The 15,471-nt window shown below is 38.0% G+C and overlaps 2 protein-coding genes and 1 long non-coding RNA gene across 7 annotated transcripts; 2 read left to right on the top strand and 1 right to left on the bottom strand.

The window, feature by feature from the left end:
• Positions 1 to 1,834: 1,834 nt before the first annotated feature.
• On the top strand, positions 1,835 to 3,789 carry LOC113320741. The gene is made up of 2 exons (XR_003346266.1): positions 1,835 to 2,379; positions 2,874 to 3,789. It is a non-coding gene; the product is annotated as an uncharacterized LOC113320741 (long non-coding RNA).
• A 529-nt stretch (positions 3,790 to 4,318) lies between these two features.
• On the bottom strand, positions 4,319 to 6,854 carry LOC113320740. Of its 5 annotated transcripts, XR_003346265.1 has the most exons (5): positions 6,516 to 6,854; positions 6,237 to 6,351; positions 5,793 to 5,880; positions 5,447 to 5,520; positions 4,319 to 4,757 (listed from the first exon to the last, which is right to left on the bottom strand). XR_003346265.1 is itself a non-coding variant. In XM_026568632.1 (4 exons), the coding sequence occupies exons 2-4, from the start codon at positions 6,321 to 6,323 to the stop codon at positions 4,579 to 4,581; spliced, it is 354 nt and encodes a 117-aa protein (XP_026424417.1). In that variant the 5' UTR covers positions 6,324 to 6,351; positions 6,552 to 6,851; the 3' UTR covers positions 4,319 to 4,578. The 5 variants fall into 5 exon arrangements, 3 of the variants coding, with proteins under 3 accessions (XP_026424417.1, XP_026424418.1, XP_026424416.1); XM_026568632.1 differs by lacking the exon at positions 5,447 to 5,520 and having other exon boundaries at positions 6,552 to 6,851; XM_026568633.1 differs by lacking the exon at positions 5,447 to 5,520 and having other exon boundaries at positions 5,793 to 5,877; positions 6,516 to 6,848.
• Positions 6,855 to 7,091: 237 nt separating this feature from the next.
• On the top strand, positions 7,092 to 10,403 carry LOC113322769. Its single transcript, XM_026570914.1, has 2 exons — positions 7,092 to 7,258; positions 7,432 to 10,403. The coding sequence occupies exon 2, from the start codon at positions 7,805 to 7,807 to the stop codon at positions 9,344 to 9,346; it is 1,542 nt and encodes a 513-aa protein (XP_026426699.1). The 5' UTR covers positions 7,092 to 7,258; positions 7,432 to 7,804; the 3' UTR covers positions 9,347 to 10,403.
• Positions 10,404 to 15,471: the final 5,068 nt, after the last annotated feature.

The raw sequence follows: 15,471 nt of genomic DNA, 5'->3' as shown, positions 1-15,471 counted from the left end.
TTGAATATTGATAGTTGAATCACTATTAATACTCAGATCAAATATTGCTCGTCTGAGTAAAATTACGGAATATTGATAGTTGAATCAATATTTCTTGTCTCAGCAAATATTGTTGTTTGATGAATTATTGGTGGCATGACCAAATAAAATATTAGTTAAAATATTGGTAGCTAGAACGAATATTATATAATTAATTAAGATATTGATTGCTGGATCAATCATAAAATTATTAGTGTTTAAACTTGCTCAGAATTAGGATTTGCAAAGCATTCATTCGAAACCCTAATTTTGATCGATTGCTGATCAATTGATGATTTACTAAAAAAATAATCACTGAGTGAAGGAGGGACCGACTAGATGGGATGATGGCCAACCATGTAGCATCCAGGTGCTCGAGCGAGCATGTACCAAAGTCCTTTGTTGACCAGTTGGTGAAAGTATGATTAAATGCTGGTTTAATCATTTATTAAAATAGTGCTTGTCCGAGCGTTAGGTAATAAAACCTAATTATGGAAAGATGAGGGACCGTCTAAGGGGTGTAAATCCGTCCCTTGGTGGTCGTGGGACCAGCTGGTGGTCGATTGAGCAAATTCCAAATTGGTTGGAAAGAGTTTGAACCCAATATGAACTGTTGAAAGCTAATTAGGTCAAAATTGTGAAAGAGTGTGGGACCGGCTTCTTGCAAGCCTAAGGGCCGACGTTGGTCGGTCAAGGTGGCATGCCCGTGTTACCATATTTTCCGTGTCACATTCCTGAGAATTTTGGTATTTTCTGGTGCGCGTTTGAGCAATATTTTGGATTTTCAGAAGAGTTTAATCTTGACTGAAACTCTAGATTTTGCTCGAATGAGCAAGTAGAAATTTTATCGCGTGACAAATATTTTGAGAATATTAAATAATAGTATTTTAATATTTACCTTGAGTAGCCTAGTCGGTCATGTGACCATTTGAATTTTTGGCATTTTGATGGTCTGAGCAATATTTGAGAAAATATGCAAAACTAGGGTTTTTGCTCAAATGAAGGAGTTTCATGAGATGAAGGAAATAATAATAATAAGAAAATATGGGATAATTGGGTGTGGAACTGGCCACGGCCAGGGCATGGCCGTCTGGCTAGGTGTCCCGGTCTCATGACTCCCTTCCCTATTTTTTATTATTTTTTTATCGTTTGAAGGAAAATATGGAGAAACTAAGAGTTTTGCTCAAACAAGGAAATTTGCTCGAATGAAGGAGTTTTCATGAGATTAGAAAAAATAATAAAATAATGGGAAAGGCGTGGGGCCAACCGCGGCGGCATGACCTGTCGGCCGGCGTTCCCGGTCCTCTAAGCCCCTCTTTTATTATTTTATTAATATTATCTTTCCTCCCCTATTTTGCATAGGTTTCCTCGTTCGTCCATATTTTTGAATGCTCGTTCGTGCATTCGGGTGCTCATTTGTGCATTATTTTCTAAGTACACTTGCACCATTTTCTCGGGGCTTACTTGGTGGTGGCCCAGATGCCCGATCAGTGAATATTGATTACTAATTCATGGAATTCAGCTAAGAATCAAGTACGAAACATAGTAATAAAATAAAATGATTATATATTACTAATCCATGGAATCCAGCTGAGGATCAGCCATGGAACAGAGTAATGAGATAAATAGGTTATCTTCTAGAAATCTAGTGGATGAATGACATGCTAGAATTAACCTACTTGCAGAATCGATGGAATCCAGCTGAGGATCAACCATGTGCGAGTCTGACTCAGTGTGACCCGCTGAGTTCACAAAACCTATTTATCCACCCTTTCTAGTCGAGTTATAAAATCTTGTTATCCGGTTTGAACCCTCTTCTAAATTTGATTACAGAATCGAGAGATATCATGATGGTAAACAAATTGGATCAGGTTCATTCAGTTTCGTATGGCATGGAAGACATCGCGTTCACAGTCAGGAAGTTGCTATCAAAGAAATCATTATGGATCGATTATTTAAGAAACTACATGACAGTCTTGTTTCAATTCAATTCCCCCCTTTTTTTTACTTGAAATTCCCAATTCGAATATTTTGTGGATGCATGAATGAATTGATCATCAGACACTGTGATTAAAGTACAAGTAATAATCCTGATTGAAATATTGCAAATTGGTGGTTGGACTAAATTACTTTCAGTAACCTTGATTTTTTCAAGCATAAGAAGAAGCATTGTGTTGATTACCTTGAAGAAGTTAGATAGAGTTGTTCTAAGATGAATAACTACTAGTCTAATTCACAAAATTGATGCTTGATTTCTGCAATTTAGGTCCAAGGGAGGTGATCCCTCTATGCATATCCAGCGCAAAAGGGAAAGTCGATGAAGAAACAACAAAACACTTCATCCAGCAACTGGGTATTAAGGTAGACAACTCTGTGTCTTTACAGATTACAACGATTTTAATTTTGTAGTACTGATTTTTCACTGCTTATATATTAATCTCAAAGAAGCTACATTTGTGTGATAATATATGAGAAGAATCAATCTCATCTAGGTTTTTTTTGATTTTGTTGTTTTAGTTCTTTGTTTTTTATCTCTTGTTTTTCGATTCGCATTTTGTTCTTATCTTTTGTTGCCATTCTGAATAATTTCAGAATACTATACGGCTCAGTTGCTCAGGCTGTGCAAAAATTTAATTTCTTTCGTTTGTTTTTTTTTTAATGGTGCATTATAGTCCATGAATAAAGGTTTGATGTCCGCTCTTCCATTTTTCTTGGATAAAACTTTCTATTAGCCTTCTGCAATTCCCATTGTCCTTTGATTGATGTTTTCATAACTTCAAAGAAAGAGGAGATGGTACCTGGTGTTGTTTGTTAAAAGCATTCAATTACTGACTTCTCTCATGCCATCTTTTCAGGACTTCCAACAACTACCCTCTATTTAGTCTTCCACTCCATTCCAGTAGCACTTCTTCTTCAACATTTTTGAAGATATGTGCATAGTTCTTCAGTCGGTCCTAAAAGTATATTGAATTCCTCTTTTACACGGTCCCATAATATAAATTGGGTACCTCTTTAACAAGGTCGCATAATATAAATTGGGTATCTTTTCAACACTCTTGCATAATATAAGTTTGGTACCTTTTTTTTTTGAAGTTGAAAATATTTATTTAAATTTAAAAGAGCTTAGAAGACAGACTCTTTGACGATGTATAGCATTTTTGTTCAATAAGATATACCTGTTTTTCCAATGCTCAGGCTTTGATGACAGTTAAGATGTAGGTCTTAATAGGAGTTGCCTCCATAATTCTGATCAGGCGTGTTCTACATTCTCGGGAAAGTCTACTTTTCTTACAAAAATCTTGATGTTTGATTTCCTTTTCTTTCTCTATTTTGATCTAACAGCTAGTTTTTCATTGTTGCTGCATGAGAAGAATTGTCTGGTAAGTCTGCAACTGTTGCTGCAAAGGCTGAGAAGGTTAGAATTATTTCATCAAATGTTTAGAAATCTATCCTACTTGCTTGACCTGGTGCCTTGTGTATTTCTTTTCACTTGATGATTAAGCACTCAGTTGAGCTAGAAAAACAAAGCACCACTGATAAATCTAAAACTTTTTGCTTGAGGTTTTAAAGCCTATTTTCCATCCCGAAGGTATAAAACTGCTTATCCGCGATTTTGGGTACTGCCATGCCGGAGTATATCATGTCATTCTGGTACCTCAAACCATGAACGAGAACTATGGTGTATATATTGTTTTAAGAAACCAAGTTGACTGGAATGTAAATGCAAGTATTTGATGAATCACATTCATACGTAAACTACTTGTTGCTTTTTGATATATTACTGGTGCAGGTGTATTCCGTAATTATGTTGTTATGTTTCATTGACAATTTGTGGTCCACTAGATTATTTATACTTATCTGATTGTTAGATTTCCTTGCTAGGGCAGACAGAACTTGCTAGGGCGTGACTAGATAGAAACAATACATCTACATGACCAACTATCATCATTGACTAGATACAAACAGTACTTACCTGATTCTTACCATTGTAGATGAGAAGTTCTTCGGTCGGCCCTCCCACAGTGGCAGCGGTTGTACTAGTTAATCTTCCACTCCATTCCGGTAGCACTTCTTCTTCAACATTTTCGAAGATGTGTGCATAGTTTTTCGGTCAGTCCTAAAAATATATTGGGTACCTCTTTTACACGGTCCCATAATATAAATTGGGTACCTCTTCAACAAGGTCCTAAAAATATATTGGGTACCTCTTTTACACGGTCCCATAATAAAAATTGGGTACTTCTTTAACAAGGTCGCATAATATACATTGGATATCTTTTCAACACGCTTCACGCTTGCATAATATAAGTTGGGTCCTTTTTATTTATTTAAATTTTAAAGAGTTTACAAGACAGACTCTTTGACGATATATACCAAGTCTGCACTTGAGCTACCTCGTAATGTACAGCAGCAAACTTAGCTATTGCATTAATACATAAATTTTTAGTTTTAGGAACATATACACAGTGCCAGTTACTACATTGTTGAAGCAGAAATAAGTAGTCATGTACTATACTAGCAGTATCTCAGTCGAGATTACCAGAAGACCCATTTATAGCTTTAACCACAGATAAGTTGTCTGATACCAAAAGAATTCGAGGGAGTGAATGGTGTACTTCCCATTTGATAGCTGACAAGATGCCGATCGCTTCCGAGTGGGTTACTGACGTGGCCTTGCATTTCCTTCCTTGTGCGCCTGACATGTTTTCTGGATTTATCATAGTGAATGAAACCACAACCTGCAATATAACGATCATTATGATACGAAGCATCTGTAAATATAATATCATACTCTTTATAATCAACTGAGATGAACAGAATGCAGTGATGTTATGTAAGTATGTGAATATCGAAGTGTGTTATGGATACTGTGGTTTTGTGCCAAAAGTGACAAATAGTGGTTAATGTGCATAATGGTGTCTGTAGGTTTTTGATGTTTATGTTCAAATTCAACCTGACAACGACCCCTCCATATATGCCAAAGGATAACAGATGCTTCACACTATTTATGTTGGTTAGCTTGGGGAACATCTCTATACCTTTGCCGATGCATAGAAAAGAAGTGGAAATCTTCCGACAGATGTGAAAAACATGACTTATCAAATTTGTTATCTTTCTAAGCACTAAAATATGGCACTATCAAAACCTGTACAAAGGGCAGGGCAAAGAGATTCTATGAACACTCGATACCACTTCGCCCCATTACTGACAAATACCATAGATTGTAACGGTTCGTCTTAGCTTAAAATATGACAATTGGAGCTCAACACTTCTCCCCATTGATGAAAAATCCCATGAATTAGTTAAACACTCAGTTTCACCTTCTAACACTCTTGACAAATGATGAAACTCTAGAAGTCTCAAAAACAGATTTATCTCTAATCTCTAAACAACTAGAATGAAGTAATAACAAGTACCGGTACAATACCTTGTGCAAAAAAAATCAATACGTTCTCATCCTCCTCTTGCAGTCATTAAAATTTGTGGGCCAAATATGTTTTCCTGCTGATTGAATGAGGGGAGTAACAACTGACTTGCCACAGGCAATTAACTGACTACACCAACCAAAGAAACTATCTAAGCTACGACTGCGACGAGCCATTAAAATTCCTGATATCTATGAGAAGTTTCTGAAATGTGTTGCAAACTAATTTTACCTCAAATACTCTACTAAGCCATCTCAAGCAAAGCAGCGGCATAGCTGAACAAATGGGGACTGGTTTCTAAATGGGAGTGAACGATACATAAAGAACAACTTGAAACCAATGTAATACCTGAATCCCGCATCACGTCAACAGTTGAGACTCTGTCGTGGAGTAGTTTCCATGTTAACCAGTCCCTCTTTAGCGGTACACAAGCCTTCTAATATATGTGTAAAATCCATATGTTACACAATTAAGTGATATTATAGATTAATACTGTAATGATTCTATTACCTTGATGCAATTAAGTCAAACTCCCAGTTGAGTTTAAAATAAATCACCAAGGACACCTAACCTCCTACATTTGTTTTAATCGGCATATAACCTCTTGTATACTGAAGATTATGCCTACCCTTGGTTTATAGGCGAATAAGATAGCACAACTAATTTGAGGCATTTCCACAAACACTTATTGAGCAACTCCAATACTGCACGACATAGACTAGCTGTCGTTCTCATTTTTTGTCTATTATTCTTCTACTTACTCTGCTAACAAAAAACAACAGAGATACTTACATCAATGTTTTTGCGAATCTGTAATTTACAATGCTCGGGAGCTAGCAAACCGTTGATCTCTTCGTTATATATCTCCATATATGACATTCTTAAAAAGAATTTATCGATCCATATCCTAAATATATCAACAAAAACACATCCAAATAATTAAATGAAATTTGAAGACAACGAAAAGCAACAATGTGATAACCACAAAAGATGGTTAGAGCATGAAAACTAGAGTTCATCTCAACTCTCGAGCTTCTGTTTTCATTTTCCGTTATGTTAACAAACAAGTACCTCTTGAATAATCATGCACATCGAGAGGAACAACACCTGGCTTAAAATTTGATTGAGTTAAAACCATCTTCCATCATCAAAATTGATCCAGAGCATCTTGGAGAAAGTTCTTACTTTTGGCGCAATTGATCCAGAACTGTCTGCAAAGAGTTGGAGAGAGTTCTTACTTTTTGGACAACCGGATTAACCTAACCTAACCAGAGCAGTTAGCCTAACTGACTAGGGAGGGCAGATTTGGTATGAATTGGATCAACTCAGTGGGCGGGTTACACTGAGTCAGACTCGCACATGGTTGTTAACTTGTTACCTTGTTGCAGAGTTAGTCAATTTCTCTGACGTTTGCTCATTTTTCTTTATCACGGTTGAGATTAATGAATCCGCGAAAGAAAAAAAAACTTGTCCACCCAATAGTATTGAAAGAGAAACAATATCATGTCATAGGTACTGGATCACCGCCCTATACATGTCCTGATGGACACGTAGAAGCTCAACAGCCAAAGCCCATCAAGAAAACGTGTACACGCATTACGCATCAAGGCCTCAAGACAACATCAAAATGAACGACCCAAATTGGTCAACTGAATCAACTCCCAACTTAAATAGAACGAGTGTTCTCTTGTACTCCACTCTCGCACTCTCCTTTTCCTCTTTTGTTTTTACAAAAAACCTAGATTCAGTACAAGCTTCTTCTTGAAAAAAAATTAGTTGGAGAAGGTTATTATATCATCAAGATTCAAGATCAGGTTAGTTGGTTTTTTCATATGGGATTCATTTTCTCTTTTTGACTGTCTAAAATTTTGGGTTCCATTTTTCTGATGATTTTAGGTTTTCTTTTTTTTCTTTGAGATTTTATTTTGTACCAGATGCTTAAATTCAAAGTCCAACACTCACAATTGGTTTTGTATTGTTTGTTCAGGTTGATCTTTCTAACTCATCATGGATTTCTCTGAAGGATATAAAGCGCACTTCCCCATCGGCTCTGTCCTTTGTCCGCCTCTTCTTTTACCTGAATCTGTAGTAAAATCTACAGTCGGTCCGCTTCTATTTAGCCCTTCTACTGGAACCCGAAGAACAGTATCTCCATCTCCATCTACTACTCAAGTTAAGTCTGATGATTTCTCTGCTAACAACAATCTCGGTTTTATCAAATGCCCTGACAATGATTGGTTTTCTTCCCTACTGGGGATAAACTCCAGACACTCGGGTATGCTAAATTGTCCCTAAAAGTAGATGGAGAACCACCAATCTATGGTAAATCAGAATGTGAGTTTGGAGGAATTGTTAAGATTATGGTTAATTCAGTTTGGAAGCCTGCTGATTTTGTTTCTCATAAGTATCTTCCACCACCACCTTCTGTTGTTACTCTAGGTTATTTGTCAGCTTGTACAACCCACTCTGTCCATTGGTTTAAGATTGACTGGGATCGTAAACAACATCAACATGTATTGGTTAACTTGGGTTCCGAGCAGTTCTCTGCTTCTGTTCTTCATGCTTGTTGGGGTCCACTTATGAATTATCAAAGTCTTGTTTTGTTAGATAGTGGTGAACTGATCTTATTTGATTGGGGTCCCGAACCTGAAAGAACTAGTTTAGATGTTGAATGGAAGGATTCAGATTCGGGTACATTAACTTCAGATACAAGATGGTTGAGTTGTGAATTTGGTTCGCATCCTCTGCTTTTTTTTATTGCTTGTTCAGATGTTGTTTACCAAGTCGATGGGAGGTTTCATGACAAGTATATTGCAAGCGTTCTAGCAAAGATTGAGTTGTTTGCTGACACACACGAGCCTGACGAATTCATTGCATTTTGTAGAGCCGGTTCTGGAGGTTTAAATTTCTGTATAGCAAGTAAATATGGCATATATCTCATAGACACCAGAAAGCCACTATCTACTGTGTTACAATGGATTCACAATCTTGATGATAAACCAAGTTATATGCAGGTGTTCGAACTTTCTGAATTAAGGTCCAAGGCAGATCGTGACAAATATCAATGGGCCACTCAATCTGGTTTTGTCATTTTGCTGGGGTCATTTTTGGATGATGACTTTAGTTTTTTCTTCTATGGGCCTCCTGTGCCAGCTCCACCTAAATCAGTGGCTTCTAAAGTTGCAGATTTATGCCACACCTTATATGCATGGGGGCATTCTGCGTATCTATCTTTGTCCGGTTCCCGATGCTATAGTGGTGATTGCCTCATACAAGAGAAGTTATCACATGCAAGGCGTCCTAAGAGAAAAATCACGGGCTTCTGCGTCATCACTGAAGATCTCTTAAACATCCATCTTGAACGTGGTGTTGGCTGCAGTTTTGGACTCATTAGGTTGTTGCCCTCTGGGAAGATTGAGTCACAGATGTACAATGCTTCTTGGGAGTTTGACGAACCATCTGCAATAGAGCATTTGGAACCAGCCGAATCACCGGATGAAGACTTTTGTATGGATCATACTTGTAAGAAAAAAAAGTATTTGGAACTAGATTATTTCCTTTCTTATTTACATGGTGATCTTCTTGCAAAAGTCATGAAGGAGGGTGCTGGTTGTTCGCAGTCATGTACTCATGAAAGGTACAAATATTTGCACGACCATTTGAAGGCTGCTAGTGTTGATCAAATTGGTTCACTGCCTGATATTGTTAAGATTTTAACTTCTGTTAGTGTTCCAATGAGCATAAATGAGATTGCTGTAAGTAGAATGTGGACTGGCCTATCCATCAGTGCTTTACAGCTAGGGTTTTCTTCTTATCCAGAACTCCCCCATGGACTTCTTACATATTCCGAAGTCTCCCCAGCTGCCACCATTTTTATTGAGGAAGCCTTCGAGAAGATATAAGGAGTCCCAAGAAGTGAAACCTGGAGATGATCTTTTGGGACCAGTGCTTCCTCTTCCGGTTCTAGTCAATCTTCGTAAGGTAGAAAAGGAGATGGGCACATCAGCTGCGGACAAAAATGAAGAAAATGAATTTTTATTAACTCACCAATGAAATGAGATCATGAGAGTGGCCAACATTATGGGTTTGCCAGGCTCTTCAGCTGAGTTACCGGACTCCCATGCTGTTTCTCTTGATGATGACATGGACGAAAACTCTAGTGTTTTCCATGATAAAGTCATTGGTCTTTTATAAACCAACATCATTCCCTAGTGAGAACCGCCACTCTGTGGAACAGCCTGTTTCAGAAGATACCTGTGCGACATCCATCATGAAAGCGAACAAATCTGATTTAGAAATGTTTGATGATCTGTGCCCAATTGAGTTGAAGTTTGATGATTCTCCTTCTAGAAACTTTGGGATGGAGGAGTTGGAGGCACTCAAGTTGTTGAAGAGACGAATTTCCTCATGGCAGCGAAAGTATAAGCCCTATCAGGCTTTAGTTGGACGTCAAGCGTAAAAGATGATAACACTCTTTAGCTATCCAGGTAGAAAAATTGGTCACAAGCAACTCTACACTATTTAGCTGTATTAGTTGCACATTTGTTTAGTAAATTTGGTTTCATCCAATTCTTTCCTGGGTAGGCACACACTAGATCCTCACTTGTCATTCTAACTATATATATATATGCTTTTTGATTGAACATTATTCCCATGGAATTCATCTCTCTAATAGTTTGATTCGCGGTGGAATGATGAGTTTTTTTTTTGTTTTTTTTTTTCTTTTGCGTCTTTGTATATGTGGGTGTGTGCCTGATTCTAGTTGAACCATTTGTGGTTCACTCTTGGAAAAAAAAATTATTTGATTATTTTTGTTGCTCTGTGGAAGGATGACATATTTTATCATCAGATGATGAAATAGATTCATATCATTTCATCAATGCTATGGTCCTTGCAGAGGGATAACAACATGTGCTAAATGCCCACCATTTTTAATATAAATTACCTGACTACCCCTTATATTCAAGTAGATTATTTTGGTGTCACTCTTAATTACTGTTCTCTTGTGTCATTCGTCTATTGTCGTATTATCTGTTACGTTACATTATACTGCAGGGATCTATATGTGATCTTATTTCAGTTACTCTGTAATTTGAACATGTCCACTGAAATCTTAGGTGTTGGTAGTTTAGTATTAAATTGTATAGGGAATAGTATTGTTTTATCCGATTCCAGTGTATGGTATTGTTGGGCTGTATCTTTGAAGTTGGATATATAAAGATTCCAGTCTTTTTGCAAGTCAATTTGTTTGCAGCAAAGTCCATTGCCTCAACTGTAACATATCTGAACTCAAAATTTGAAATAAAATAAAAAGTTGTGATCTAAGGTACCAGCTGACTGTGTCAGGGACTTGATGCCACTATTTCTAACTACTTGTTACGCTATTGTACCTGCTGCACTTGTATTGTAGGGCTTAGTTTGATTATATATCAGTTGTTGCTATTGTTATATTTGGAACTTGTTCATTTGCAACTGTTCTTTACTGGTTCGTTGTTAGGGATCTTTAAGTGATTCCTTTCTTCTAGATTCTATAACATTTTAAGCTTCTATAGGTTCTTTGTATCTGTTTAAGATTCTATAAATTTTAAGCTTCTATAGGTTCTTTATACTTTGAGTAGAAACCTGCATCGCTCCCTTGTTCAGTTTCCTATATGTAGAAATTTGATTGCAAAGAACAAATATTTAAGCTTTTTGTACTAGTCAGTTTGCATGCAGCAAAGTCATGGCCCCAACTATAACATTCTTTGCTTCTTCTATTTCCAACTCACCTTTACATAGAACTTTTGAATCTGGATGTCGGGTTGGAGGTCAAGTTTGCGCTTTTGCGAGTCGTACACCAGGTAATACTGTAATAGTTCAGCAGTTTTACTGTACAACATATACAACTTTAGACTTCCATTTCATGCTATGCGTGCAGGGTTTTTGAAGTTAGGTGTTTGCATATATACCACTTGAAGGTATTGAATCTATTGATACTTGCTGATTACGTGTTTTCCGCAAAATGTTTGCTGAGTACTGTACAGTATCTGTAGCTACCTTATTGAATCCGTATAGTTTATCACTAGAAGAAAGAGGTTAGATGGTGATGCTTACAGATCACTCTCTGCTAATGTTAGACTATTTTTTTTTCCACGACTCCATGAATGCTTTCTAATTGCATATCTTCCCTATCCAAAGGGCTGCTAGAAATCATTGAAAATACTGCAAGGGTTGAACATGCTTCATCTCCAAATAAACCAATTTAATTTAGTTGGGGATTCCGCTGGAGGATGTTAGCACTACCATACTTCAACAAGTATTTTTCTTTTGTTAGTGTCCTGAATTGTTGACCGACTTCTGTGTGGTTCAGCAACGTCATTTGGCAGGTCAGCCTTGCAGGCTTGCAGCCTCTGCTGTCTTATAAAATTTGCCTGATAGCTTCCATTTATCTTTACATACATTCTTAGCATTACTGCAGATATGTGTTCTTCTCCTTTAATCCTTACAACAGCATTATCACTTTTTTATGTTTTCTTTAGAATTTCACGATTTCTGTTGAAAGCTCTGGCCTCTAAACCACAACATTGTTTAATCGTTCGTCTGTAACTCCGAATTGTCATTTCAGGTGTCGCGGTGAAGGTGGCAGTAGTCAATATTAAAAATGGCCTCCCTCTTGCACAAAGGCTTGCAAAAATGTTTAGAGACCTGACTACTACGTTATCATGTATATCTGTAAGAGCTAAGAGCGTCCACAGTGGTGCGAGCATAACTAAAGACCAAAGACTAAAAAAAAAGATCAAATTTGGGTTTAGTCCGTCCTGTGGCGTAGCGGGTGACGAGTAAATTTGGTCGCGCGTTGATATAAAGTCCGCTTCATCGTCCAGCGTAGATAAAGATTACGCCTGGCATGGGGCGTTGATAAAGATAACGCCTGGTATGGGGCGTTGATAAAGATAACGCCTGTATGGGGCGTGAACTATAGCAACGCCTGGTGTGTGGGACGGAGATTATACGTTCGCCCGGGTTCAAAAATTTTTTAAAAAAAAAAAAAATGGGGCGTTGATAAAGACAACGCCCCAAGAAAAGTTTTCAAAACTTTTCAAATTTGGGATCATGACTATATCAACGCCTGGGTGTCCGACGTTAACTTTACGTACGCCCCATCCAGGCGGACATTATACCAACGCCCCATGCCAGGCGTTGATTATACCAACGTCCCATTCAGGCGGATATTATACCAACGTCCCATCCAGGCGGACATTATACCAACGCCCTGCATCAGGCGTTAACTTTACGAACGCGCGGTTACAGGCGGACATTATACCAACGCCCGTCGGGTAGGCGGACATTATATAAACGCCCGACTATATTTGGATATGGTCTTAATCGCCGACCAAATTTGGTCCGAGTTTTACTCTTTGATCAAATTTTGATCGATGCTCCGTCCCACTACACCAGCCCACTCGACATCAAATTTGGGTTTAGTCGTCCACTGCAGTTGCTCTAAGAACTAACAATCCTCGAGTCTCCAGGTTCCTTATTCATTGCAAAATAAAACAAACTAACATCTGTTGTTGGAAGCTGGAAGAATTTCTACAAGATTCTCAAACATGAGTAGTGCACACATTTTTGTCTTTTTTTTTTAATATTTATTTCTAGTCATTTTGGCTTCAGTTATTTTATTTTATTTTCTTTTTGATTGGCAAACATCAAGTATTTCATTGAAAAAAGAAAAAAGCTTACAGGAAGTAAGCAAATTACAACCCAATAGAAGGGAGAAGTTCATCCAACTCAAAGACAAACCGTACACAAAGTACCTATTGCAACATTGCTACTCAAATCAAACAGCTCGCCCTGGAAAAAGACCCATGACCGTCCAACCGAAAATAAGCACAGAATCTCATTTTCATTTCATGATCTGAAATAATAGCTTTTCTCTAAGCCCAATAAAACCCACCCACATTCAAACCCTAAACATTAGAAATGAATCCTGATTTTGGGCATACCTAAATCTTTCTAGGCATACAAAACAATAGTCCCATCTTGGGTGACCTTATAAGGGGTACCTATGGGTAGTTCAATTACCTATATACCCTTAATACAAAAATCTAAAATCAGTTTTCTAAAGTTTCTCTTAACATCTCTTCTTCTCTCTCCTCCTCTAGCCGAACTCTTCCCCCTCCTGCGAGAAAAAAAAATTATCATCGTGATTAATTGTCGATTCGTAAAAATTTGATCGTCGGTTAAACTCAACCACATAATGACTCGTACAAAGAAAAGCAGGACTAGGCAAACCAAATCGTCTTTTAATCCATCAATTGAAGAAGAAAAGCCAATTGAAGATGAAGGTGTAGAAACTGAAAATCAACCACCAATTGAACCAACTGCATCTCCAACTCCGGAAATGAGGATAAGAAAGTAAGTTTTACAAACCCAATCTCCTATTTGCTGTTTTTCATCGATTGAATGACGGTTACAGTGTTGGGTTCGGCTCAAAATTGAGTTGTGTTTTTAGCTGAACTGTTCTACACAAAAGCTTCCTGTAAGTGTATATGAAAAGTCCGGCATGAAATTTCATGAAATTTCAAGCCGAACCTAGTCACAGATAGAGATGCATAGGGGTTCGGCGTATTCGATAATCATAATATGTGCCGAACCTAGCACATTTACGAGGTTCGGCTATTACGATATTCTCAATATGTGCCGAACCAATAACAATAGTTTAACCAAAAAAATAACAAATTGATGTTCGGCTCATACGATTTTCGAAATATGAGCCGAACCAGTAATTATTTTTTTTCCGGACTATTCAGGATGTTGTTCGGCTTACTATGAAACTTTCATATAAGCCGAACTAGTGTCTAGCAAAAGGGTTGGAATTAAAAATTATAGATTCGGCGCATGCAGTAAACAGATTCAGTGAGCCGAACCGTTCATCAATTGGTAGATTCGCCTCATAGATGTGAGCCGAACCTCAACTTGTTTCGCCGAACCGTGATCCAAAAATCATCTAAACAACCTTTATAATTCTGAAAATTATCTTAATCACTAATCAAAATATTTAATCACTAATCAATATTACTAACACTAATACGGAAAGGGCAGATTTGCCATTGAAAAAATTTGGGTTAAGGGATAACCTGAGTTTGCTATTTCACACCCTAGGGTTGGTAGAAATTTGGATGTGTATTGTGAGTGGTGGAAAGGAACACGAATTGATTCAACCAAAATCTTTAACCTGATATCTCCTATCATTGTCTGAGATTCAGTGCAACTTGTTTAGATTCCTGTGCAGACATGACCAGAATAATGAAGCTTTTTTGATCCCGTATTGCCATTGGGTTTAAGGTATGTTCGGGCGGGGTTTTAATCCCTCTGGTGGTGAGCATGCCACCTAAAACGACCGTGAGTGCTGCGGCCATCATAACCCGCCGGTGTGGCCTGACCGCCTCAGCGTCCTTGGTGGGACCAAGGAGAACACTCTTCGGCTCAACCTGTCTCGACGCCGACTGATTAGTTCGGCTTTCCCGTCTCGTTACTCCGCATATCATGAGGTCCGTCTCTTATCAGCAATAACTTGTCACGTTTTTAAGAACGATTGCAATTGTTAGGTCTATTCCACTTCCCCGATGACGCCCCTACCAAATACATCCCGTCTAACCGATGATGTCGATCCGGAATAGCGGGCCCGGGCATGGCAGCGGGCGGCTGTTCGATGGGACCGGTCATCAACAGTTGTCGGCTAGTCGTTTTCATATAGGGGACAAGCTGATCCTGTGTAGACATGACCAACCATTAAATAATCCCAGTTTGGGGATTTCCTCGGATGACTTATGTGGTGCTATTCTCTTTGATTTGTAACTGTGTCACACTCTAACTCCTATGGTGTGAGTGGTGGGAAAGAAAATAGAAATTGAGATGACTCGGAGAGAATTAGAGTGTCAAGAAACTGTAACTTGAAAACCTGGGTAAATTTGGTCGAATTCTTGGTGAGCAAACCCTTAGAGTTGATGAGTAGAGAACTCCATTGACACAATTAGGGGAAGTT

Source organism: Papaver somniferum, chromosome 11 (genome assembly GCF_003573695.1).
Source record: "Papaver somniferum cultivar HN1 chromosome 11, ASM357369v1, whole genome shotgun sequence".
In the NCBI taxonomy this organism is placed as follows: Eukaryota; Viridiplantae; Streptophyta; class Magnoliopsida; order Ranunculales; family Papaveraceae; genus Papaver; species Papaver somniferum.
This window is presented reverse-complemented; position numbering and strand designations above follow the sequence as displayed.

Excerpts from the sequence above, each read along its gene's own strand:
- LOC113320740 (XM_026568632.1), bottom strand. The coding sequence starts at position 6,323 with ATGTCATATATGGAGATATATAACGAAGAGATCAACGGTTTGCTAGCT. Across the intron at positions 5,881-6,236 it reads AGATTCGCAAAAACATTGAT|AAGGCTTGTGTACCGCTAAA; the intron begins GTAAGTATCTCT and ends CACATATATTAG. Across the intron at positions 4,758-5,792 it reads TGACGTGATGCGGGATTCAG|GTTGTGGTTTCATTCACTAT; the intron begins GTATTACATTGG and ends GTTATATTGCAG.
- LOC113322769 (XM_026570914.1), top strand. The coding sequence starts at position 7,805 with ATGGTTAATTCAGTTTGGAAGCCTGCTGATTTTGTTTCTCATAAGTAT.